This window comes from Poecilia mexicana, unplaced genomic scaffold, assembly GCF_051168715.1.
Source record: "Poecilia mexicana isolate PSO_F unplaced genomic scaffold, ASM5116871v1 scaffold_9, whole genome shotgun sequence".
NCBI classification, from domain to species: Eukaryota; Metazoa; Chordata; class Actinopteri; order Cyprinodontiformes; family Poeciliidae; genus Poecilia; species Poecilia mexicana.
Window position 1 is genome coordinate 14,408,765 of NW_028263378.1, and position 27,024 is coordinate 14,435,788.

Here is a 27,024-nt window from a genome sequence, read left to right on the forward strand (position 1 = left end):
AGGTACGAAAATTACATTTACTTATACATTCTTCTTTTATGAATGGATAATAATTACACTGACACATTACTTGTGCAATAAAAAGAGAATCCACTGTAAAAGAGAGCCAACAGGGCGTCACGCCAAAGGAAAATAAAGGAGATGGAGGAAGCATTGGTCTGCACACATCAATTTATTTGCTATTTGAAGATGTTAATTAAGGAGAAGTGGCGCAAGGCACTTTCATGGACAAATACTTACAGCCACAGTAGGAAATGGTGTGGAGAGGTAATTAGATGGTTAAATAGTGGGTAGCTGTCTTTTAGGGAACATGGGTTCGTTGTATTCTGCTGTTGCATGGAGAATTGTAACTAATTATGTGAACCGTATGCACGCCCCTTCAAATAAAGTGTTACCAAAACTTTTCCTACAGTTCTGAGGCTACTTATGGCTACTTTACAACCAAAACTGAAAAAGCACAAAATTGCATCAACCTTTGTGCACATTACGTGATAATAAATGTGTCACGGCCTTCTAGTTTCCAAAAAACAATATTCCAACAAAGGCCGTGGGTGTTAACAGGTGGTTTTTGATTTGAACGCACTTCCGACTTAATTTGTTTGAAAAAAATAAATTATTTATTTCTGGTAAAAAAAAATTAGCGACAAAATAATTACCAAAAATGTCCTACAACCTAGCCAAAATCGAAATTTAACTTAATATGATGAAAAGTGGAAAGTGGTCAAAAAATCATTTACAAAACCCCCCCCCCCGTCCACAAAACAAACATTTGCCAAACAATGCCTCCCCCAAGCACCCGGTGTGTTTTTAATTGCTCAAATTAATGGGAGGATCTAACCAATTACCAACATAATCTAATCAATTCAAATATACAAATTAAGTACATATTTTGGATCTACAATTTAACTTCCCAAAATAGAAAACTAAATTAGTAGAAATTACAATTTGCAAACTTTACATAGATGGACACAACAAACTGCATTTTTCTGTTGCTGTTTTAAACCACAAAAATCTCTGGCTTTGTCTATTATTTGTAACTTATCACAAAGGAGCATGCTGATTGTTTTTCAGCAGATGTTTTCAGCAAAGACATGGAGCATTTGGTGATTATTAAAAAAAAACAAAAAAACATTTCAAAGTAAGGTAAATATTTTTAAGTCACATTTTCCAAACAGCAATCTCTACATAAAGAATTGCAGTGGACTCCTCATAATTTACCTTCACAAATCTTTAATTTAACAAAGGATAGTTTTTAGTCAGAGGTTTTTTAAACTTAGCTGCAACACAGACAGCTACAGCAGATCCCTTCCTTCCCCCAGCCACCACCATTTATAAGAACTCAATAAAAAAACAAAAAACATAGGTAGCGGGAGTTAAACCAAGTCAAATCAGGTCGAGTTTATTTCTTTAGCACATTTCTGCAGTTGCTACTGCATTTGCAGCCTCTGTAATTAACAACACATTTTTTCATTTCAGTGGAAAGTCTCACTATGACCAAAGTATAAGTGAAAGCTCAGCTTAGTGTTGCGTTTGATTTGGCTCAGAAATTAAACAGATATTTCATCCAGTTGGGGAGAAAAAAAAACCTCCCTCCCGTTTTGATTTTCTGTTTTGTTGCAAACACAGATGCAAACCAGGTTAAGCAGAGACGCTTTGTCAAATGTTTTAAAGGAACGCAAATAAATAACACAAACAAAATTTATTATTTCATTTCACTTTTAGAAGGAATAATATACAGCAGAAAATATTATCTTCTATAAATCATAATCAGGTCATGGGCTTAAAAATATGACATCAACTTTTTATCAAAGCGATTCTTTTATACCTTGAACTCACCGCCTGAGGCATTGTTAAATTGCTACATGGCAGGAAAGCGACGGAGCAGGCAAGGTGCTGGACATATGCAATCAGTCTTAAACAATGTCCTCCTTTCATGAAGTCCACTTTTTAAACGTGTTCATTCTGACATCAAACAGGTCAGTGAAGAGACGAGGCTGGTGTGTATCTGGGTCAAATCACGTCCATAGTAACGGTTTTGATAACAGCCTGATGCTTCTGGTGAAAATATCACATGAAAGGAGTACTGTGTAGTCTGAAACCGATGTTAAATATTCTAGAGTATTAAATATATAATAACACTTTTGTTCTGTTTCTGTCTGTATGACACTGTTGTGGTTAACATCGCCAGTTTACAGTGTGGATCAATGCAACTGATTCTCAGAAACTGGCTGGGCTTTAATGTGATATTCTGAGCGGACAGCTTTTCTTTAAATATGCCTCCTAATCTCATCATGCATAAATCTCCTTTATCCTCCTTCATGTGCTGATGTGTGTGTGTTTCAGGGTGTTCCCAAGCTCGTGTGCCTCAGGTTTTCTTATGCATCAACATCTGGGCCGTAAAAGCCAAGGGTTAATGAAGTCTAAGTAAGGATAACACAGTGTTAATGATCCTGTATCATAAGACATTGAGTCATAATTACGGTGAAAAGCCAAATTTTCTTGAAATCAGCTGGCATAGAGTCACAAATTCCTTAGCAACAGAAAACAGTGTTGCTCCCTCTGAGCCAACTGTGGGTGAGCTGGCAGCAGGAGGAGATTACATGCATTAAGCAAAACAGAGGTGCAGTGTATTATGGTACATCTGAACAGATAAATACCAAAACCACTGATTACTTTTCACAATTTTACTATTTCTCTTAGAAACGTCCAGGTTGGAACCCAAGCTTCAAGTAGCAAAAGCAATTTGCAAGGATTGGAAACCATTGCTTTTTTTTTTTGTTTATTTATTGCGACAGAAACCACATGTGGTGCAAGAAGGATTTTCAAATCATGTATTTTTGCTGAAAAAAAAAGAAGAAAAGTGTGAGAAAATGACCAATTAGGAATAATTTGTAGGTTTTAAGCACTGTGGGAAACATGGAGGAAACAAGACATCAAAAAATATTTGACTGAAGTTTTTTTAAAATGAATTTAGCGACAGCGAAACAACACTGAAAGCTCACCTACAGCTACCAGCTGTTCTTACTTTGTTTTCATACTAATTACAGGATAATGGCAGCACCTTATATAACAGTCATCGGGCCTTATCGTTGCTGTTTAATGCATAGAGAAAATGCAGTATAAAAAAGACAAGGTCAAATTTTGCTCTCTAGGGATTTCTTATCTTTTCTCTTTGTGTGGCATAGAACCAAAACAAGAGAAATGGGGCGACATTGCCCTGCAACTGCAACAACTTATACTTTCCTATTTTTAGTCTAAGATACCAAAGATTAAATCATCCTACAATATAGTTTTTAAAGTGCTCTTTGCTAAAAACAAGGCAAAACATAAACAATCAACTTAAGGATGATGTACCTGTATTAATATTCATTGCCTAAATCCCCAAGTCCAGTGCAAAGCATTAGACGCTGTTTTGCTAAGGATGTCTCCACTGGACTCCAGGGCAGTCAAATAATGAGTCATACCTCTCTGTCTGGTGATCTAACTAATAAGTATGGGTTTGGTGGTTGATAGGAGAACAGCACTTGCCTGAATGCATCGTTTCAAGAGTAAAGTTGATGGTGTGAGGCTGTTTTTCAGCAGTCAGGCTCGGTCCATTAGTTCCAGTGGAAGGAACTCTCATTGCTCCAACATATTAGGACGTTTTGGATAAATTCTAGCTCCCTACCTTGTGGAAACAGCGTAGGCTTCAACACGACTGTGCAACAATAAACAAAACAATAAACGGACTTGTTGCTCATATGCAAACTTCTGGTTTTGACATTTCTCAATACGTAAAACTGTTGAATATTTTTCCTTCTCAGTCATAAACATCACAAAATCTGATTTTAAAAAACCTACATGCCTCAGCAATAAGCAAATCTTGCCTTATGTTCATGTTTTTTTTTTTTACATCCTGTCTCCTGTCTGTCTCATATTGTCCAGTTGTCCAGCACATTAAGCGACACAACATCGTGCTGAAGAGAGAACTGGGAGAAGGAGCTTTTGGAAAAGTTTTCCTGGCCGAGTGCTACAACCTTTCACCTGACCAGGAGAAAATACTCGTTGCTGTCAAGGTAATCATGAAATTACTTCCTTACATGCGTTTTACAGTTCCACGGCATGCCTTTTAAGCAGAAACATGAGCAAATAGTTCTGCTTCTGTATAGGAAGTTAGGAAATAGCACAGGAATGATCCTGTTCTGGGTTAAATCTTTATCTCCTTTATCAGTGTTTCTTATTCTGCTCTCTAATTTTCTTGACATATGTAATCATCTGTTAGAAAGCAGATATTGCATCTCTGAATACTGCGTCCTGATAAAAAAAGAAAAAAAAAAACTGGTCAGTGGAAAAGAAAATTCAAGTCATGATGAGTTTTTAAAAGAAATTTGGTCTGAAAAATGTTTTTGGTTTTAAATTAGTTAGTGAGAGTGTAGTTGAAGGTGAAATTACTGCCAGGTCAATATTAAGAAGTGATATCTGATACTCGGATTATATTCAAAACATTGAGCAATTTACAGAAGATAATCTCATGTTACTGAAAAAGATACACATCCTTCCAAGATATAATCCTTCATATGGCACTGGTGTCGTTTTTAGAATCTATGTTCACCTCCATTTCCGCTGCTATCATGACAAAGTCGTCCCTATCAAGGGTTTCTCTGTAAGAGGTAAGGTGGGATTACAGCTAAAACCGCTGACTTCCAGGATGAAACTGAGTGGCATCCCAGGAAGCATCCTTCTGTAACATGTATCTGCCCATCAGCCTCCCCATCAAGGCGGTTCTTCCTCTCTGTGCAGGTCCGCAGTGAAACAGGATCTGAATGGTGAAGAATTTTGCATTAACAATACATGACCTGTGACAGGACCACCCTTCCACCCTCTTCCTTCCTCCCCCCATCCACTAGCTTCCTCTCCTCTGCACCTCCTGCTTGCACCTGCAGTATCTTTTTTTTTCCTCTCTCCCTCTTCTGACTCATCATCCTGGCTCAGATCCTCCTCACGAAAACCCACGGATCTTTTCTTTTCTTTTCTTGGACTTCCTGTTTTCTTCCAGCTTATCCCTGAAACCACCTGCTGATGCTGCCTGCCAGCTTAGCTTCAGCTTAGTCAGCTTGCTCTACCAAATTTTCACCTGAAAAACCTCTAGAACCGGAGTTCCCGCTGACGGCTTGGAAAAGCTACGTTTATTTGTACGCATGGGTGTTTATGTGAAATGTAATAATCCTGAAGATTAAAAGAAATGTTTATCGAAAATAAAGTAAAAAATAACACTTTTTGAAATAAAATACAGTACATTAATCAGGCAATTTCTGGAGAGGAATTAATTAGGATTCCCTCATTTTTCACCTGACTAAAATTGCTAAAACCTCCTACATATGTATCATATCAAGTTCACATTATTGGAGCAACCTTACGCTTCCTTTTGATGAAGGTCTGTCAACTCCAAGCCTCAAATATTTAGTTTGCTTTCCGACAGAAAAACCCTACCTTTCTGAGGCATTTGGAAGTGAAACTATGGCAGTGAATGGGTGTGTAAAAAGGATCAAAATTATTTAAAATCGGCGATTTTTCTATACAAAAGAAGTGGAGAGTATTTTCAAAAACTGCCTTACGTGCCCAGGTGTGGTTGTCCAAACAATTTCCCCCTGTGAGCAGACCGAAAGAAGTTGAATGAAGTCTCCAATAAATTAAAGACAGTAGTCATAGGACCTGCAGGGGATCTTGCTCCTGGTAATGTGAAACTCCTATGCAGGAATTGGGCATAGGGGAAACATTTGCTGTTTAAAAAACAAGACAAGAGAGCGTGTAGACCAAGAGTTTTGGAATAATGTTCTTTTGACAGATTAGTCTAAATCAGAACAGAGAATACCAAGATAAACTCAAACCAGCTGTGAAGCATAGAGCTGGAAGTGGCATGGTCTGGAAAAGCTTTGCTGCAGGATTTTGACAGTGTAGATGAAGGACATTGGGCACATCTATAAAATAAAAATAAAGCAGAAGCAGAACTGGAGCCTGCCACATGACAATGACCCAAAATATACTGCAGCATTAAATTCACCAAGAACCGGTTGAGCATTAAAACAAAGGAGTCCTGTGGTGAGTCAAAGACCTCATCTCGATGTCGTTTTGATGAAATGGGGTGACTGGAAATAAAAGAAACTCCTCAAACTGCTTACAAGTGAAGTGAGGGGTGGAGCGAACTTTCCTCAGAACGAGACTAGAAGGTGCCAGTAAAGTCCGTTTAACCAAAAAGTGCAACAGTGCCTGTTATTGTGTCGGATGTCTGAACTTTTGCTCCGCTAGAAAAGTATTGTTGATATATTTTGTTACATTACTGAAATTAGGGTTGCTTTTTGTTTGGATGCAATTGAATTCATTTCTTGCCCATAGATAAAAATCTAGATGAGACATTGATGCTAATATCGTCATGTGATTGTAAACACGACGTAGGTGAAAAGTTAAGTTACAATATTTTATTTACTTCTTGTTCATTTTTGCTGGTGTAAAAGACGTGACTTGCTTCTCCTAGTTACATTTCCTGCTGCCTGCCTTTTAATGCATTCTGAGCGGAAAGGTCACGGCTTTTAGAGATTGGTGGGCATTAAGTGGGCTTCAGAGGAATGCACTTCTATGCCCATTCGACAACGTCCCCAAGGCCGGAGCTTATTGATGCGCTGCGTGAACTTAAATAGCACTCCCAGACCTCCAAACTGCAAAATTACAACTTCCTTTTGTTTTTGTTCCTCCACTAACTTCATTTAAAACACTTTTAATCGTTTTGGAAATAGTCCACTGAGTCTGACTCCCACTTTTAACAACTTTGTTTTGCATTCACTAGTAAAGGAAAGTACAGATTTTTGAGCTAAGAATCATTTGATCGCCATTAAGGTTTGATTGCTCTATATTAAAAAAAGGAGTGTCAATTAAAATCAGACTTTTTGAATAAAAACAAAAGAAAACTTGCGCAGTTTTCCTAATTAAATTATAGAATAATTTTTTTTTCTGGTAGTTGATGTGGCTTTTGTTTAATCCTCAAAAGTCCCAGAAACACGACTTGAAGGTGGTCAGTCTGCTTTTTGTTCTGCTACAGCGCCATTACAATCAAAATGTCAATCTTTTTAATTGTTTTGGGAGAGAAGCAGGACTCTCGGCACCAGAAACAGATTTTTTTTAAAGTTTAACAATATTGTGTGAGTATCTAACACACACTTTACTAAATTTCTTATGAAGTCCAATGTGATGTTATGGTAAAGCAAAACCTCCAAACATCACTTAATGATTTGTAATTCAGGCTGCTGTCTGTTTCTTTCAGCAACTTGATGCAGTTTTTGATTTGAGATTGCAAATCTAACTCAGTTCACGTCTACAAAATTACAAAATATTTATCTAAGAGGCAAGCAAAAAGTGAAATAAGCAAGCAACACAACTCATCAGAAGGTTTAAGAAACTACAAAAACTATGTTAGATATTTTGTGAAATTAATCTGGTTTTTTGACTGTAAACACAGCAACAGCACTTGTTCCACTTCTTTGGTTGAATCTTTGATAAGTAAAACACAATCTGGTTGACGTATTTTAGCAAGTACATCAATGGTGTATAATATCTTGAAGAGCAATCAATCTTTCAGATTCTGCGTCAAGTGTTATGTTGTTGCTTCTTAAATCCTTGCCATGATTCAAAATTTTATGTGCAAAGAATCTGCCAAACAAAATAGCAGAAAAAGAAGCTAAAAGTTGGAATAAAATATTAAAATATTGAGAGAAAGCCTAGAGAACTGCTGAGGGAAAAGCAAAGTTTAAAGTAAGATGGGATGGTTTACAACTTTGGTTTAATATTATGCTTGTCCTCTAAATAATAAATGCTCTTCTCTCATGCTGTCTCTATCTACAAATCACCTTTCACTCGTTTTTTTTATTCCGCCTTTCATAAATTCAAACACCATGGCAGACGAGCTGTCTGAGCACCGGTTTATAAGCTGACAATCTGCCACTGCCTTGCCATTTAAATATATAATTACACATAATTATTTTGTCCGTACAGTGCACTCTGTCTGCGCTGCAGCACGAGAACATGTCCTTGATTGTTTACCATATTAAAACATGCACTCGCTAAGAAAGTTTAATGGTGTCAGTTTGGGAGTCATTTATCAATCACCCAGTCAGCCATTACATGGAAGCTACTTTATTTTGCTCTTACTGTATATTAAACACCGAGGAGTCATCAATCAAAATCATGCTGCAGGAAGTACCGATGCTCAGTAAAACATTCACATCCATACGAATGCAGCACACTTACTTGTCTGTATCCCATCCATCAGAAACACCAAACACGTCCATTAATGTTTCTTTCTCACATGTAAATGAGTCACCACAGTTCTGAGTTAGAGGTTGTTGATTGCTTTTTTATCTGTCCAAGAACCTGAATGTGCTCAGACTGGATGACTAACAGCGTAATATTGTGGCTTTTTTGGCCTGGGAATTAAATCAACTTTGAGTTCAGTGAGTGAGAGCGTGATAGGCCGCTTGTAGACGTTTCTGCCTCACAGGGAAGTCTCGGCGGCAGCAAGCGGCCCTGGATCCAGCTTTATTATGGCCAGCTCCGTGCAGTGATTCATGATTATTTTATAGAGGTTATTCGATGCACTTCAATGATTTAGCACAGACAAGCAGTAAACAGGATCTTTGTTGAGACTAAATGTGTTCCTTATTTGACTAGCTGTAAATCCATGCTCATAAGAAGTATTCTGTGTAAACTACAAAGCTGAAAATTGGAGAGAAATTGTCGGTTTCAACATCCTGGAATTAAGCAGGAAGCCAAATCGCACTCCCTATATCTAGTGCTTAGCAAAAAATATTCATTCATCTTGAACTCTTGCCCGTTTTGTTGTCACAATAACAGACTTATACTTTAAGTGGAGTTTATGTAATAGACCACCACACCGCAGCACATGATTGTGAAACTAAAAGGAAACAATTAATTGAATAATGAAACTAGTAAACAAACAGAGCACATGTAGGAAAGAAGCTACTCTCAACAATTGAGATCAAACTTACAAAATGCTACGTCTGATTGAAATCTATACATGTACATCACCCTGAATGCACCATCCCTACCATGAACTTTGTGTTGGCATCTTTGTGTTGTGAGGACAGTTTTCTTCTTGAGCGACAGGGAAGCTGGCCAGAGATTTTAGGACAGATGGATGGAGCTAAATGCAGATAATTTATAGAGAAAAACCTTCAACTTGAGCATACACCGAGGCCTCGTAAAAACCAGTCCCTTATTCTACACTTTACTTGTACAGAGGATCTAACTCCTGCACTGTTGAGAAACAATTGCTTCCTGTAGGCGTGCACTATGTCGAGGTTTAAAATTTGATCCAATCGCTAACATTTGCCCGTGGTGTATGTAACGACACTATGATGCTTACCAAAAATTGTCTGCACTGTAAACAGCAGTCCTCTACCACAAAGAGAGAAATCCAAACAAAGTGGCTGTTAATCTTAATTCAACATACGGAAGCGTGGCCAAAATGGACTGAGTGGCTTCGTTCACTACCTCTGCTGCCGCCAAACTACGGGCAGACTACAATTCTAAAACGACGCAGAAAATCGACGTCATCGTTTACAACTTCTACTGTTCACTGATTGGCTGGTTGAAATTATACTTGAGAAATCCCGATCAACAGGGAAAACCCCAGCTGGAGCAGCAAAGAGAAATGGGAATGGAGCGGAATCGCGTAGAAAGGAAGCGGCCAGGTAACAGTGTGCGAGCGTTGATCCATTTTCACCTGATTTCTTAGTTGTGCAACAATTTTGAGATCTGGCCGAGTTTCATTCTAATTGTGTGCTGGACATCGTGTAGTAAAAAGGTTGTAACACTTCGCGTCCAGCTCCGAATCAGAAATACAGTCACACAAAATTAAACCCTCTGGTAAGGGTGTGGCACTGCTGAAGCAGCACCACAAATTTACCTGAAACTCTCAAAAGTCATTGAAATGGCGTGCTAGAATTAAGTACAACCAGCAATGCGATATATTAATATTATAATTGAATGTTGATTGCTTGAAAGTACACAAGTCAGTACAAAAGACAGAAATTTAAATATTTGAGTTTATGAACTTCAGATCTCTACAAAGCCACATAAAATATTTTTCCCCCAAGCATGTCTGTTTGCATATTTAATTTAAGGTTTCCTCATCTTTCTAACATTAGCATAAAACAGCTGCAGTAAAAGTTTACAGACAAGTGCAGTGAAATTAGGTTGCGGTTTTTTGACGCAGAAAGGCAAGATTTGGCAAGGACGAAAACTTTTTGCTTTTTGTTGAACCGTGTCTTCTTCTAAGGCAAGTGGCTCCTCACTTCCACGCTTTTCTTCTTCCTCATAGTTCTGGATTCAAGGCTTCAATGTGCCATAAATGCGCATACATTGTGAGCAGTCAGGTTGCATCCAAGGATCGAGTTGTATGGTGTGAGAACATGATTTGTGAGCTGTGAATTATTAAATCCCGTGATGTTGTTTGTACAGTTTGAGCTGGAGCTGAATATTACTAAAAACATCATGCAGTGCATGCTGAACTTTAGAGCCTGCAAAGGACTTGAGATGACACCTAAACATGCATGCAGAGGTACAATGAACATAGCATATTCATACAACCCAGAGATAAATTCATTTTAAAATCTGAGGCAGAGGTGATTTTCTGAATGAGAGCAAACAACTTACAAAAATTCAGTCTGCTAACATGCAAATGAGGTAGAGATAATGTATACTGCATTAAAAGTATGGCTTCGAAGCAGTACAATACATATTCATGACAAAAAACAAGCATCTTTTTCCCTTCCACTTCTTAATAATACTTGACTTTACGATGGTTTTTCACATATCTTCTTATCTTCTTATAGTCGTGTATGTAATCTTCATGCTGTATCCTATTACAGACTGGTATGTACATGACCAGAAAAACATTTCCTGATGCACTTTTGCTTTAATGCTGGCTGCAGAAGTTGCATGCAGTCAGGTTTTCTACCATCTGTGCTTTCTGAGCCAAGGGTTATGGGTCATTCACTTCATGACCTCTTGTTCTGTGTGTGTAATCTGAGTTTCTTTCTGTGTTTTGGTACACAGAGAGGCACCGACTTACGTATATCCATGTCATATGATGTAGGAAGACAATCTATTATTCATGTAGGACAAGAGAATTTTTCTATATCTTTATTTTTTGCATGGGAAACTAATACAGAGCCTGTATCACTTTAATTTCCTGCAACTCTTCATGCCCTATTCACACACTGACATTTCTCTCATTTCTTCTTTCTCCGTCACAGATGCTTGTGTTACTCAACCTCCCTCAAAGATTTCCTGATTCACTGAAGAGATTAAGATTAGTTTAGAAAAAGGCTGTTTTTACCTCCCCACCTTGTCTTTGACTATGTAATATTAATTTAACTCTTTGTATTCTGAGCTGGAACGCAGTTTGTTTGGGAGATCACTCTGTTTGCTTCCACTGAGAAAAAAGAACCAACATAATATGTTGAAAGCCCAGAATGAAAAATTGCTAATCATGAGCAGCGTAGAAAGCAAAAAGCGCAGAGTTTCTTTATTTGTTGCTCGGCTAAAAATGCCACTTATGTGTGCATATGTGTATGTGTTTGCAGACGCTGAAAGAGGCCAGTGAAAACGCCAGGAAGGATTTCCATCGAGAGGCCGAGCTGCTGACCAACCTGCAGCATGAGCACATCGTCACGTTCTACGGCGTTTGTGTGGAGAGCGACCCTCTCATCATGGTGTTTGAGTACATGAAGCACGGAGACCTGAACAAGTTCCTCAGGCACGTCTCGCTTCCTGATTGCACGTAGTGTTGCCAGTGTGGACACACATAATCAGACAATTGGAAACAATGTTCAGCAGCAGTTTGTCATTTAAAAACTCTCCTCGAGAGAAGCTGAGTATTGCTCTGCGTCTTTTGTTTGAGGCTTAAAGTACAAAGCACATCTGAACGTTTGTCACCTGTTCTCTTGTAGGGCTCACGGACCAGATGCAGTTCTGATGGCAGAAGGCCAGACCACCAGACCCGTGGAGCTGACCCAGTCTCAGATGCTCCATATTGCCCAACAGATAGCATCTGGCATGGTCTACCTGGCTTCGCAGCACTTTGTGCACCGCGACTTGGCCACCAGGTGCGTCACTTACTACGTTATTATCTGCTTGATCGACTTGTTTCCTTCTTTTTTTTCTTTTTTTTTTATCAACAAGCAATATTGAAAAAAAATCTGTGAAATTAAATGTAAACACTCATAAATGAATTACTTTATTGTGTTATTTTCCTAAATTTAGTTGGAAAAGACAAGAAAACATTCATAAGATTCCAAAAAGATCAAATCGAAATACTCGTCTTCATGACTTAAACAATCACTACAATTTTCCAAAAAAAGCTGAAATATTTTAGAAAAGAGCAGCCACCAAAGAAATTACAGGACACAGTGTGCAGTACATAAGATCTGTGTAATGTGGTGTCTGTCTGATAGATTCATTCATCATCACAATAGGAAATAACTGAATGAACCCTTCAAATACTGAGCCCTGAAAAGCATTTCACCTATTTTGGATTTGTTCTACTTCTGCTTTTTTTTGTAGAACATGTAATAAATTTCAATATCAGATGAAAAAAGAACCCAAGTAGATACAAAATGACAAATACATTTTGATTTCATTTTGAAAAAAGTTAACCAAATCAGTCTGTGCCGTGGTGAAAAGGTAATTGCCCCCAAGAGCTAATAACTGGTTGTTCTACCCTACGCAGCAAGAATTTGCCATCAAACTTACATCAGTTTTTCATCTCTGTGGAGGAATTTTGATTCCCCCATCTGTGCAGGATAATTGACTTTAGCGACACCGAATGGTGTGAACAGCCTGTTTGAAGCCTGTTCACAGTTTAACCGGTGGAGTAATTTTTTTTTTTTTGCATTTTTACATGTTAACTGTTTACCCACCTTTTGAGGAAACCCATGTACAGTAAAAAAAAATATATATATATATATATGGAAGATTATGACACAATGGTGATCAATTCCACCCTCAGGAGCTGAAGTCCTGCATGTTTTGTATCTTCCCCTGCTTGAAAACACTTGAAAACAAATGAATAAGTCATCAGCAGACTCCTGTAAAACTTGGTGACAGTAAAGAGAGATAATTAAACTGTTTGATTCAGGAAAACATCAAAACACACAAGACTTCAGCCTCTGATGGCCAGCCCCCCTCTGTAACATATCAGTGTTTGTATTTATTATCTGGTTATTCCTTTTTGCAGGAACTGTCTGGTGGGTGAGAACCTGCTGGTAAAGATTGGAGACTTTGGCATGTCCAGAGATGTTTACAGCACGGACTACTACAGGGTAGGTGTATGTGTCGATATCTTTTCTGGCCCTTTTTTCAACCGACCCCTCCCCTGTTTACTGCTGCATGGGTCTCCTTCTGCATCCCCCCTGCTCCGCCTCAGTCTCCGCCACCCCTCACCTGAGCATGGGCATGAACTAAAGAGTTAACTTTTGTTACTGTAAGCGTTTTGTCTGCCACTTTGCTACAATATAGATACATTTTACCTTATATTTTTAAACAGATATGTTACTTTTCAATTACCTACTTGTATAGTGATGCATAGCTGTAATTATGTTATTTTTTCTCAACTATGAGAAAGAATAACATATAAAACAATTACCATCTTCACTCTTGACCACAAGCTTCAGAACACATAGCCAAGCGAGCTTCAGAGAAAGAAAATCTCTTGCTTGTAACCAAGTTTTCCAATACATGTGAAGACATTTTAAGAAAAAAAGGAAATAGAAATGTTGTCATGCACACACAGTTGGACAAAGAACATTTTTATGCTACAGAGGAAGATCATCGGGATGTAACACCCACAAAGGGCTTCCATTAGTTTTATTGTAATGAGTGTATATCTAGAAACAGCAGAGGCAAAAACAAATGTGCCTGCACACAAACAGAGCAGCGTTAGCGCACATTTATCTCCCAACGTTACCATATTTGTGTCGTTCCCCGCCTTTACTTTGAGTGTCAAGATAACCCAGGGGTACATGAGTGAGTCAGGAGTAAATCTGTGGGGGTTTTTTTTCTCCTGCTGTACAGCTATCTGTCACTTTCCCAAAGGGCCAAGGCCTAATAAACTGTATTGACTGATCGATAGTGGCTGTCCATTTTCCAACCGTCTCCCCCATCCGCTGTGACATACTGACATGACTGACAGTGACAGATAACTCCGAGGAGGCGGGAGAGGGAGGAGTGCTCATTCGGTGACAAGAAAAATCTCTGTTTGGAATAAATAATGACATTAACAGTGACACTTTGAAAGATAATAATCTATATGACATGCAATGGATGTATTGTTCTTCTTCTTGTTGAACAGAGTCCAGAAAAAGGAAACGCTCGGTGTGCTTTGTGTTCCAGAGTAATAACTCTGCACATTTATCTAGCTAATATACTGGGGCTGTATATTAGCTAGATAAATTATGCTTTGTAATATGTCGTTGATTCATGAACACAAAGTACAGCTGCAGTGTCAAAATGGAGACAATTAGTTGAGCATTGTGACCTAGCATTTGGGTGTGTTATTTATTTATTTTTAATTTCTGCATTTAGAAAATTAAACGCATCAGGAAAAAAAAAAATCTCTGAGTGGGCTTCTTCAGAACGGTCTCTGTGTGACAACACATAACAACCTCCTCCTCCTCCTCCCTCTTCCTTTCACCCCTTCCTCAATAATGCCAAGTGCTGAGGCTGTATCCATGGCAACGGGTAGCGGGTGAAGGTAGCGGCGGTGAGCTCTGGAGTTGAATTCATCGTTTCTCAGGAAGAAAAGTAATCAGAGAACTTCTGCTTAGTATGCTGAGGCAGTAGTAGAGGAAGAGAGAAGGAGAGGAGGGATAGAGACAGCAGTACAAAGATGAAAGGAGGAACGAGATGGGACAGAAAACAGCAGGAGGGGAAAAAAAGGGAGGAAAAAAGTGGGATGTCAGACAGGGGAGAAAACAGATTAACAAATACAAAAAAGGAGAGAAAAGGCAGTAATAGAGCGATAAAGGAACATATTTGGAGGAGGAAGAGTGTAGAGGCTCAGCAGCCTAGAAGAGGCATCGTACAGGAGACAAAACAAAGCATAAACCGCAACAGGGTCTCTGTCAGAGACAGAAAGAACGACAAAATAAATACAGAGGAGAACAACAGCACAGCAGAGGGGCAGTTTCAGGACGGTGGCTGCATCTCAGCACCTAGAAGAGACGGAGGTGTGTGTGTGTGGGAAGGTAGTGTGTATGGACCCAGTCATGCTCTTGCGTCAGACGGGAGCAAAGATGAGTCATAAAGGAATTGGAGCTCAGCCCCCCCACCTCTCAGCACGCATGCATGTGTGTGGAAATAGAAGCAGAGCCGATGAAATGAAGGGGGTGCAGTGACGTCACCGACTCCCCTGTTACACAATCAATCTGACGGGCACTGCCTCGTATCAAACCTTCAGCCATATTGCAGGGTTTCTAAGTGTTTCAGTGTGGATCAATGTGCCATTGATGGTGGATGTGCTTTACCTTACAGTGGGGGTCCCCAAGCTACGGCCTGCGGGCCGGATCCGGCCCGCCACGTCATTTGGTCCGGCCCCCTGAACAATGCCGGATCCGGCCTGCCTCCTCATACCAGAGAGCATTCAGTGTTTTTTTTTTCATATATTGTATTTTCTGGTTTATATTTCTTCAACCACCAGGGCCTTGAGCAGATGTGAAACTAACTTTCCCTCAATGGAATATATACTAGTCAGTCCCAGTCACCGTTTCACTCACGGTTTTTTCCATTTGCATTCTGGGTAAAAATCTATCTAAAAGCGCGAATGTGTCGTCGCCCCCCCCACCCCCCCGCTCGACAGTTCCAAAGACAGAGCAGCCCTCCCCCTCCTCCCCCACCCCACACACACAAAAATTTTCTAAGGTTTCTTTCTCCAAAAACTAAGACCGGCCCCCGACCAGAGAAAGGAACAGCTATGTGGCCCTCGCAGGAAAAAGTTTGGGGACCCCTGCCTTACAGTTTTAGTTTCCTTAAAGTGGACATTAAAACACATTTACAGGGATTTACCTCTTCACACCAAACATTCATGCTAAGGAGTCAGAGTCTCTAAAGTGCCATAGTGCTATTTCATGACTTAAAAGAACTTTCTATTCCCAATTTAACGCCTTGAAATTGTTTGTCTCTTTGAGAAGCTCCTGCTCTTTCCAACACTTGACCTTCAGGATGTCATTGCAACAATGTTCTTTCATTATGTTATTTAAGGAGCGTTGGACTGAGAAGTGATTTGTGTGATAGGCTCAGAAAACACAGTTTCATGAGGTTTGCTGATTGTTGCTGCTGCTAGTCTGAAGGAACTCAGTGGAGGATGTTGTGGAGGGCCAGTGCTCAGTGGGACAGAATCTCAGCTGGAAACTTTAGCACCAGGGAGGAGATTTGTGGAAATTGGCCCTGCTTTGTGGGCGCAAGCATTTATGCACCCCAAAATGGCTGCCACGCGGGCTTCAGGCATTTCTCAGACAGGCACGAAAGGATCAAAGCAACACTCCAAGAATGATTTTGATGAGGGAATAACATTACTTTACATAATACTCCCCCTTTAATAAGTATTACAGTTCTTAATTTCCTCAAGCCTGATGTTATTTCTTAAAGGCAAAATGTTGCCATATTTCAGAGGCAGAAAAAATTCTTAAAATCTTAAAAATGTGACATTTTCGCCTGATAATGAAACATCTGAAATTCCTAAAGGAAGGAACAACCCAGAAATCCATTTCTGCCCCCTTTATTGGCCTGAGCCTACTGCTTTTCTGTAAAATCTTAGTATTTATACCACTTGAACAACTTCATTATCTATCCCCTTTTGACTACAAACTTCAAAACATGTTATCAAATTTATATATGATGAACCAATACAATGGAGTGCAATTTGTGGAATGGAAGAGCATTGAGGTTTTAAAATCTTCTCCTCTTTGTTGTGGGTTTATACCAAAGAGAACAAGACATTGACTCCTGAGAACTGAGAACTGGAACTGGACACCCATTGTTTAAGTAAACGTCTTAAAATAGAAAGAAATGGTAACGATTGAAAATGACCCCTTCCACCTGCGCAGCAGATACTAGTTATAGTTTATTACTTCAGTGATTCTTGAGAATAGGGACAAAACAGGTCCTATGAATAAAGCACAAAATTTGAATAAAATATACACAAATTATATTTTTTTCAAATATCTGACTAAACTAACCTGGGTCATGTGAGCACAACAATGTATATTTTCCTGGTGTTTGCTGATTTTTTTTTTTTTTTTTTTTTTTTTAAACATTGTAGTAGGTGACTGGTGTCTTTAAAATCCCTTGTCCAGGAGCAGAACTCAATACATTATAATAGTTTAAAACAATTAAAGAAATACTAAAATTATATATTATGACAATTCAGTATAAGTAGTCATATAAATAATATTTTTTATATATTTTCCAACTCCATTGAAATTTGTCCTTAGTTTTTGCCAACACCGTCAGAAATTAAAAGAATGTAAAACAAATCAGACATTATTGGGGGGCACCAGAACTTCTGAGGACCCCATGACGTTGTCTTTTCTCTTCCTTTGCTAGGAGGGCTAGTTAGCTCCGGTTAGCTTAAGTTATTCTTTAGTTTTTTCTTCTTTTTATTCCTACGTTGTTTCTCACAACCATGATGTGTCAACTCCATAACTGACAATTTACAAAACTTTGATGAAATTTTGTGAAATAAAAGCTTAATTTTGGTATAATGTAAAGATTTCATGGACCTGATGAGCTACAATATGGCCTCCTTCAGAATAACATCATATAAATTGAGGTAGTTTGGTATTTTGTCAACTCCATCAGAGTTTTTGTGACTATTTCAATGAAATTGGTGTCACATCTCACTTAAATGTGCAATTAATTCATTTTAATGTATTTTACATAACTTGCAAAACTTCACATGTATCTAATTTTTCTTTTTACTCACTAGTTCGTCACCACCTTCAGTTCTCTGTCAACACCATCATGCACTGTCAACTCCATCAGATGGACTTTTTGTTGTTTTTTTGTTTTAAATATTTTTTTGTTTGTTTGTTTCTTGAGAAGCATTTGTCTGTAAAAATGAGTAAAACATCACTAATAGGTTCATTAAAAGATTATTTTGTATTTATTTTTGTCAGATGGTGATGACAAAGTTCTGGGTCAGGTCGATTAAAAATTTAATAAAAAAAAAAAAAAATGGGAGCCTGTACATTATCATCTTTACATTTCCAAAACATTATTTGTCATATTTGCATACATAAGGTTGAGAAATAATACAAAAAAATGGGGAAAATTAAAACCCATTTTGTCCCTATTCTCAAGAATCACTGAGTTGTATGGCAAAAAATAAGATGAAAAAGATTAAATTTCCTGTACAACAGTGAGGAGGGTAAGTTTCACAGGTCCCCATGACAACACATCCCATAATACTTCACCCTGTCACCATGGGTACCGTAGCCATAGGGAAGTTGCAGTCCAGAATCACATGCTTGATCTGGGTTTTTTCTACCTTTTTTGGGGTTTCCTGGAACTCTGGCCAGAGGTCTGGCTGAGCTGCTGAATATTTATGAAACAGTGTGTTGGAGGGAATGGCAGGTGGGCTGAAGGAAGGTGAGAGCGAAGAAGGGAACTGAAAACAAAGGAGGGGAGGAGGCCGAGATCAACAACAAAGCAGCTCACGTGCAGGGAGACGTCCTTGCAAACACTTGGTCTTCAGACTGCATCGCTGCAACCACAGTTTGCTCAGTATTTGATGTCCTTCGTCTCCCAATGGACGAAATCTATTAATCTGTGGTTTCCCTTTTTTCAATGTTGTTTTCTTTTTTTTTAATTCTACCATTTTGTAGCTTTTCACAGAAGACTGTCCATCACTTCTCTTTTTGTTGTCTATGCAAGGAATATCCTGAGGAGACAATTGATCCTTTGCTTCTTAAATGCAAAGCTTCTTTAATTCTGATCATCGGTTTGGAGTTTCAGGTCCGTGTGGGTTACATATCTGAACCACATTTAAACAAGCATGAAAAAAAAACTGCGGCTCAGCAGTTCAATATTATTTCAAACCATCAGAGGAAATGATCAGCCATGATAAACAAAACAAAAACACTAGTGGCTAACTGTAAACCTGAAGAGAAACTGCAGAATGTATAGAACTTCAAATGCCTTTATTTTGTCCGTAATTCTAAATTTAAGTTGAATTTGAAGCAAGATCTTCTTTCTTACTTCATGTTAACTGTGAAAATAATATTAGTGCCTTCACTTTGATGTTGCAAAAGTCTGGGTGAACTGAAAAGGGACTGTGTGTCCTTTTAGCCGTGAAGTTATTAATTGAAAATTGAGTCGGACGACCATCTTAGTCACAGAAAATGCATTCAGCTCACATTTGAAGAAAGAAAATGCTTTATGTGAAGGACTCAAATAATCTGAGCTATTTATTATATAAACAAACAAATACGGAGGAGACCGTAAAGCATCACCGTCAGAAAGAGCCAGGCCGGGTTATGAAGTGTAGAAACTGCCAAGGTGCCGGAAGATATGTTTCCTCCCATGTAAAACTGAGCCTGATGGCTATCTATGTGACTACACACATTTTATGACTGCATTAAATAACCCACTCACTAAAATAGAAGAGTGACAGACCATTAATAACAGGCATAAACTTCAGAAAATGTACTGTGCTATCTGCGCAGGGCAGTGAAGCACGGTTCTGTTGGTAGATTCATGTTTGGAGGAAAGACTGAAAGAAGAGGAGAGGTTCAGTCAGGGAGAACATTACCACACAGCACTGAGAGGGAGAAAAAGGTCAAAGATACTTAGCTTTCCTACAAAAGAATTTCAAAAATAGCTGCAGCGAACATATTTAGTCACTGCTGCTTTATTGGCTAATTAGTATGAGTCAGTATAATTGCAGAAATTTCATTGCAGAAGTTGGAAAAAGACTGAAAATGCCTTTACTAAACTCATCTTAGTTGTTTATGGAAAAAATGATGTCATAATAAATGGTTGCTGAGGAATCTCCTTACTGAATCCTGTGTGATTTGGCTATCACATTTTCTAGACTTGTTGAAAAATTATACTTTACCCCTATAGAGGATCGATATTTTACTTCAAGATGGTTCTTTGATCCCTAAATGTGGAAATAAATAAACATGACTCCACTAAATTCCACAACTTTGATCCCAGTAGACATGAACTATTCAAAACAGCAGCTTGGACATTATTCACAGACCTGACAGAACGTGACGCTCCTCAAAATCCTCTTGTCCTCTGGATGAAACTCACATAGCATGTTTTTCTTGTACCAGAGGAAACTTTTCTTGTAACTTTCCATCTAAAGTGTTGCAAACAGTGACACCAGTGATATATACATAGCGATGCCTGTTTTAAACAAAAGAAATGTTGATACTCTCTCAGAAAGTTTAAATATGGGATACAGTATTTATCAATTTGGATATGTGGGTAATATCAGATAAGAATGAATCATGTAATTTAAAAAAAAAATCTAGTTTTATCTTTTTCAAGACCATTTGACTGAATTATTAATAAGACAGAACTAAACGTTCTAGATACATGTTTAATGATTATTCTAAAAACTTTGATTGTGTGCATTCTGTTTCCACAAATTAACATTTTTTATACCGAAGCCAACCCCAATGTACCTTTGATGATAGCTTTTTTAAAAAGACTGCTGCATTTCAGTTCTCCAGTTTGGGGTGAAGCTTTAGTTGAGCTGCTAAACCATTTGAAAATATTTAAGACCTCTCTATCTTGTTCTTATTTCCCGTCTGTTTCTTTCACCATTCTTGCCCTTTCCCTCTGAATCGTGTTGAACAAGCCGACATGAATCCTGTGTGATCCAGCCCTGCTTAAATCTGCTGAAACTCAGGGCAGATTAACTCTCAGTCATGCAGATCACAATCAGCAGAGCGAATAATGTGTTTGTGTCGCGAGATAGCTTGTTGCGCTTTGGGGTATCTCTGTCAAACATCAGGCGTTGAAACATGTTTGACTTCCTCCTGGTTACATGACTTGGATTCAGATAGAAGAAAAGTGCATTTAGTGCTCTAAAAGGGATGTAAAACATTTGCCTATCTGATGGAAGGACTGTGTTTGAATGTTTTTTTTTTTTTTTTTCAGTTTCTATTTACATCATACAGCAACACAGACATCCATCCATAAATGGTTATGTAGAGATGGAGGAAGTGATTGTTTCTTTGTAGATGAATTCAACAATTAAATAGAAACATGTGAGTTTATCCATAAAATTTAGCCGTTGACATACCTTTTATCTTTAGCTGAGCAGTAAACAATAATGATCTTCAGCCAGCCCAAGCCTTTGACAGCAGTGTGTGAAGTCTCAGTGCAAATGAACTGTCAGTCTTTATGAACAATAAAAACTGCTAATGAATTTGACAACGTTACAGACTCGACCGGCAGAGTTCAGATTAGAGCATAATAAAATGACCGGCTGTCTCACAGAGAGCCCGTCATTTCTGCTCCTCATCAACCGTTGCATCTTCTTATTCCTGAGTACAACTTAAAGCACATAATTAAATAGCTGCCTGCAAATCCACTGGAACAATTTACAGTGCGTAGCTGCTGACTGCTGACCACATACTGGTTCCCACATTTTATCACTGGCAAATAATGTTTCACATTTACCCACTAATTATAATTACTGGCTAAATGTCTGTCCCCTCCTGAGGAGATTACACTGAAGTGTGAACACTCCCTTTGTTTGGAGAAACGAGGTACAAAGCAGCGAGTTCTCAGCTGGTTTGGCTTGCTACAGTCACAGGAGTGATGCAATCTGTTTCACCAAGCTATCAAATGTAAGTCACTGAAATGCCTCGGGCAGCAGTAAACTGTTTGTAGCTCTGCTTTAAAAATGTGCTGGATTTGAGAGTCTACCAAGACAGTGATGCATGTGAAAAGCTTTGGGATGACGGCATAGAATAGAATAGAATAGAATAGAATAGAATAGAATAGAATAGAATAGAATAGTTTTCAAGATATATAAACATTTGATACACAGTGCGTTTTAAAGTAAGTTTTACGTTTGCCATTAGTCTTTTACATTTGTGATAAAATATAAAAACAAAATTCTTGCAGCATTCAGACAGTGTAATTCCCGCTCCAGTTCTGACCAGCATTATTACTTTTAGGCAGATGGGTACTGCCACTCCTATAGAAGCAAGCTTGCAGCGCTTTCAGTGATTTTTTTCTACATATAATCTGTTTGTCCTTTTTATAGGGTTTAATGTGTTGAAGTAATGTAGCTTTCCATTACTGGTATTATTCTAAGAGCACCCTCTTTCACGCCACTCAAACTCGTTAATGTCCATCCTTGGTAGTTTTCTCGCTAACAACATTTCAAGTTCGAACTTAAATTCAGTTTGAGTTGAAGATACACAAGTGGTGACTGGAATGGTGGTCGAAATACGGATACACAGTCTGTCATTTATTGAGCTCAGACACTGCAAAGAAAAAAGTTCTTAGTTCAGCTAATTGAAGACTGCAGAGAGACTGACAGCTATATTAAACACAATCATCGCTCATCAAAACCATCATAAAACGGCATATTTACTTGACTGAAAAATTTCGCCAACACCACTGTGATCTGGCTGCTAACTTGCATTTTGACTTCAACCATTAACTTTGGCTTCTTCCTTTTGAACGTCAAGTTTCAGGTTGTTTCATAAACCCACGCTAACATGTATTACCAGCAGAGAGGTGAGATCCACTCTCTGCACCTGTTTGCTATCGCAATTCACTCTTGCTTTCTCCACTTTCTTTCTCTTTTTTTGGAGAATACAAGTCTCACTCCATCCTGTTCCATATTGCCAATAAACTGTCCACACAGCAATTTTTCTTTAAAAATGACTCTTTTATGCAAAGGAAATCATCTTTTGTCTGTTTACAACAATAGGTAGTCATGCACTGCGGTTTAATACGCATTCATCCACATGACATCTGTCTCAAAGACGTGACTCCAAAGACTCTTTGTAAAATTACTTTTTGCTTTGAAAACAATGAAAAAACTCTGATATATAAATGGCTTACACATTTAAGATTAAATTAGTTATATAAGTCGTATTCTCGTCTGCTCAATGCATTTTCGAATGACTTTGTTTTCCTTGTGTGCATTTGTGCTTTCTAAAGGTCGGAGGTCATACCATGCTGCCAATCCGCTGGATGCCCCCTGAAAGCATCATGTACAGGAAGTTCACCACAGAAAGCGATGTTTGGAGTCTAGGAGTCGTCCTCTGGGAGATCTTCACCTACGGGAAGCAGCCTTGGTACCAGCTCTCCAATAATGAGGTAAGAAAAAGGCACTCATGCTTCTGTCTGTTTGACTCCTTCATATCAAGCTCTAAACACATTTTTAGACACATATCTAAAGTGAGAATAAAATGCGCTCCGACATGAAACCTTTAAAGATAACAGAACGTTCCACACAATGTCGGTATAGATAAAAGATATGTACATTTCTCTTGCGGGGCTCTATCAGCTTAATAAGTGATGACGACCGAGATGTTGTAGCCACAAGGTGTGATGAAACAGCCCCTCTGTAGAAGTACATCTAAATATTTTATTAGTTTTGTGGTGAAGTGTCTCATAGGTATGATTTCATGAATATGTGAGCCTGTGTCTCCTTTTATGTTTTACAAATGTAAGCCACATCACTTTGAAGTTCTTCAAACTGTCACTATGGCATGTAACACCTAAAGAAAAGCGTTTTTAGACAGAATTACCTTCCTTTGTTGCTCTGCTCTTTCCTCTCCATTGACCATAATCTGTTGCATAATCCAACTGAACATTGAAATCAGTTTAGCTTATCTATATAACCCCAATTCAACACATACATCATCTCAAGGTGTTTACAAAGTCAATCATAAAGACAAATCAATCACCGACATTCCTAATCGATCCTAAACAATGCAGTCAAGTTAAAACAAACATCAAAACATCTTGTAAGTTGTCCATGCACGGTTTATTTTCTAAAGTTTCTTTCACTTAGTAATCAATCTCTGGCAAAGAAATGTAGTAATCAAATGACATAAGAATTTTTTTGTGTGTCTTTTTAAAGTATGGATCAAATAAAAAGTAATACTGCTTCTAGACTAAATTATATCAGCACAACTAACAAACTCAAATGTGACATATTGTTTCAATTAAACTTTTATTTACTTATTTGCTTTTTAAGCACATCAGTTTGATGTGATAGTTTTAAAAAGTAATTTTATGTGATGTGTGCTTGATGTTAGTCTAATTAATTTCTCCACATCATATTGTGCATTCTCGTTAACTTTTCTCTGTGCTGCATTTATTGCAGTCTTAAAAATGCGCCACAGAAGCCTGAGCTCAAGCTGAACATTAGGCTTATAATTTTGGCTTGACCCAAAAAAAATCTAAACTCTACTTTGTAGTCCACGATCTCTGATTACACAGGTAAAATTGATTAAATGGAAAATACTTGTAAGTATTAAGACATTTGCCATACAACTTTGGTTTGCATAACTTATCCATAAATGCAGCCTTGTAAGATTAATCTCCCACCTTGGGATTCCTCCATGAAACATTAAGACCACCGAAGGTCTTCTTTCAGTGTGAAGTCATAATGTATCTGCACTCTTGTTACTCGCTATGTGTTTTTGACGATATCTCTCTAGCAATGCCAAAATGCTACTGATAAGACTTTCAAGAGGATCCCTGATGTTTTCTCACAAATTTCTGCACCACAACCGTCAGATTAAGTCTTGCTATGTTGGAGGAAACATAATCCAGATTTTTACCAGTATGTCAGAATCACCTGAAGTTATTTCACGTACAACACCTGACCATGTCATTTTGTGAGCATATCTCAGCAAAATATGGACTCTCACTGCAAATCTGGATTTTCAGATTTTCATTGATTGCAGCTGACTAAATCAGCTATCATCATTGTTTTAGTTTCTTTTTCTATTAATATAGTTTTTACTTTATGAAAGATTGTAAATTCTTTCTTTCTTCTGCTCAGTGCAACATTTTTATGTTTCAAGGTAGTAAAACTGAGACTTTGGTGTAAGACGCAGCTAAAGCTGAACTGTTTCAGGTGAACTGAAAACAAAAATGAGAATCCCTCTGGATTAAAACTTGATTTAATAAAAATAATATGTGTTGGAACTTTTGGGCCTTCACCCAAATTGCAACTTAACGTTAAGACAATGGTGCTCTCAACTCCAGTTACATCCAAGAATTAACCTTCACCCCAGACTGCAGTCTCCTTTTACTGTGATGAACCAGAAACTCTCTGCAGTTTTAAAGGTCAACACCTCTGACCTCAGTCCGACACTCAGATATCTTTTACATATCAGATAGAGTTCTGCTCCTCAATTATGTATCAAATACTTTTCTCCTCATCTAATCTGATGCCAATCACAGAACGAGGGAGGACTCTGCGGCTGATTGCTCACCAAAATGATAACTTTAAAACAGATTAGATCTTTTATATCAATTTGCGAGACGCAGCTTATTCTTGTGGTCTAATGAAAGCCATTAAGTGACATTCACTGCATGAGAAGAACAGAGCACATTTAATGCTGCAGGAAATAAAAACAAGCTTAGTTACTTCATAGAATAACAAAAATGCCAATCATTTATAAACGGCAAACAAAAAAATAAGTTTCTGTGCTGAGGAGAACTTTAGTCTCCTCTTGGCTACAGAAATCAATTATTTTATTCAACTTAACTCTCTGGTGTGTATTTCAGTAATTATTGCTGAAGCAGTAAATTAGGTGCCAATGAAGTTCATGCAAATGTATGTTTGAAACGCAGACTTTGCTTTTGGGAAATAGCGTTTGCATTTTGATGGCTACTCCTCTGCATTATGCTAAGAGTTTAGTGAATTATGTATTCAGTATAACATTTTTCTACTATATGCGCCTGTGACAGGGTGTCAACTTTAGAGAGTTATCTTGTTCACTGAACTTTGCACAGATGGAAATTGGGGTAACACTTTATTTGAAGGAGGTTGAATAAGACTGTCATGACACTTTCATAAACATGACATAACACCTGTCATGAACATGAATAAGCCTTCATGAATATTTATGACTGTTGTCATAAAGCGTCATTCGGTAAATTCTTCATTACTGTTTAAACTTTACCTTTAATAACATAAAGATACCTAATTTTTAAAGTGCAATCAGTAATTATTTTATAACACATTTATATCAGTAATGATTTCTTGGTTAATGTCAAGTTGTCATAACAAAGACATTTTGAATAATGTCAACTTTGCATTAAAAGTGTCATAATTTACCAAATGACACTTTATGACAACAGTCATAAATATTCATGAAGGCTTATTCATGAACATGACATGTGTTATGTCATGTTAATGAAAGTGTCATGACAGCCTTATTCAACCCCCTTCAAATAAAGTGTTACCGAAATTGGTGAAGTTTGTCTTCAGAGTGGAAGAGATGTTTTCTGTGTTCAGAGAGTTGAACCTTTAATTTAAACCTTTCACAGGTCTGGACAGGTTTGGGGAAATATTTACAGGCTGGCAGATTGTTTTGTATTTAGATATTAAAAACTGACAAAAAGGGAATGAGAACTTAAGTTTGTATAGGTATAAACTTTAAATACTAAAAATGAATGACCCATCTTGCGCTGAAGGTAACCTCTCTGCTTCTGGTTCTTCTTTTGTTCCTCCTCTGCAGGTGATCGAGTGCATAACTCAAGGTCGGGTGTTGCAGCGTCCCAGAACCTGCCCCAAAGAGGTGTATGACCTGATGCTGGGCTGCTGGCAAAGAGAACCACACATGAGACTCAACATTAAAGAAATCCACGGTCTGCTCCTTAATCTGGCCAAGGCCTCACCTGTTTATCTGGATATACTGGGCTGAACAAGAGGAGGAGGAAACGCAGTGTGTGTGTGTGTGCAAGCCGTGTGTG

The 27,024-nt window shown here is 38.1% G+C and overlaps 1 protein-coding gene across 1 annotated transcript; it reads left to right on the forward strand.

The window, feature by feature from the left end:
• The first annotated feature begins 3,852 nt into the window (after positions 1-3,852).
• LOC148157664 (BDNF/NT-3 growth factors receptor-like) lies at positions 3,853-26,975 on the forward strand. The gene is made up of 6 exons (XM_088008455.1): positions 3,853-4,055; positions 11,637-11,809; positions 12,003-12,158; positions 13,289-13,373; positions 23,245-23,403; positions 26,790-26,975. The coding sequence occupies exons 1-6, from the start codon at positions 3,870-3,872 to the stop codon at positions 26,973-26,975; spliced, it is 945 nt and encodes a 314-aa protein (XP_087864581.1). The 5' UTR covers positions 3,853-3,869.
• Positions 26,976-27,024: the final 49 nt, after the last annotated feature.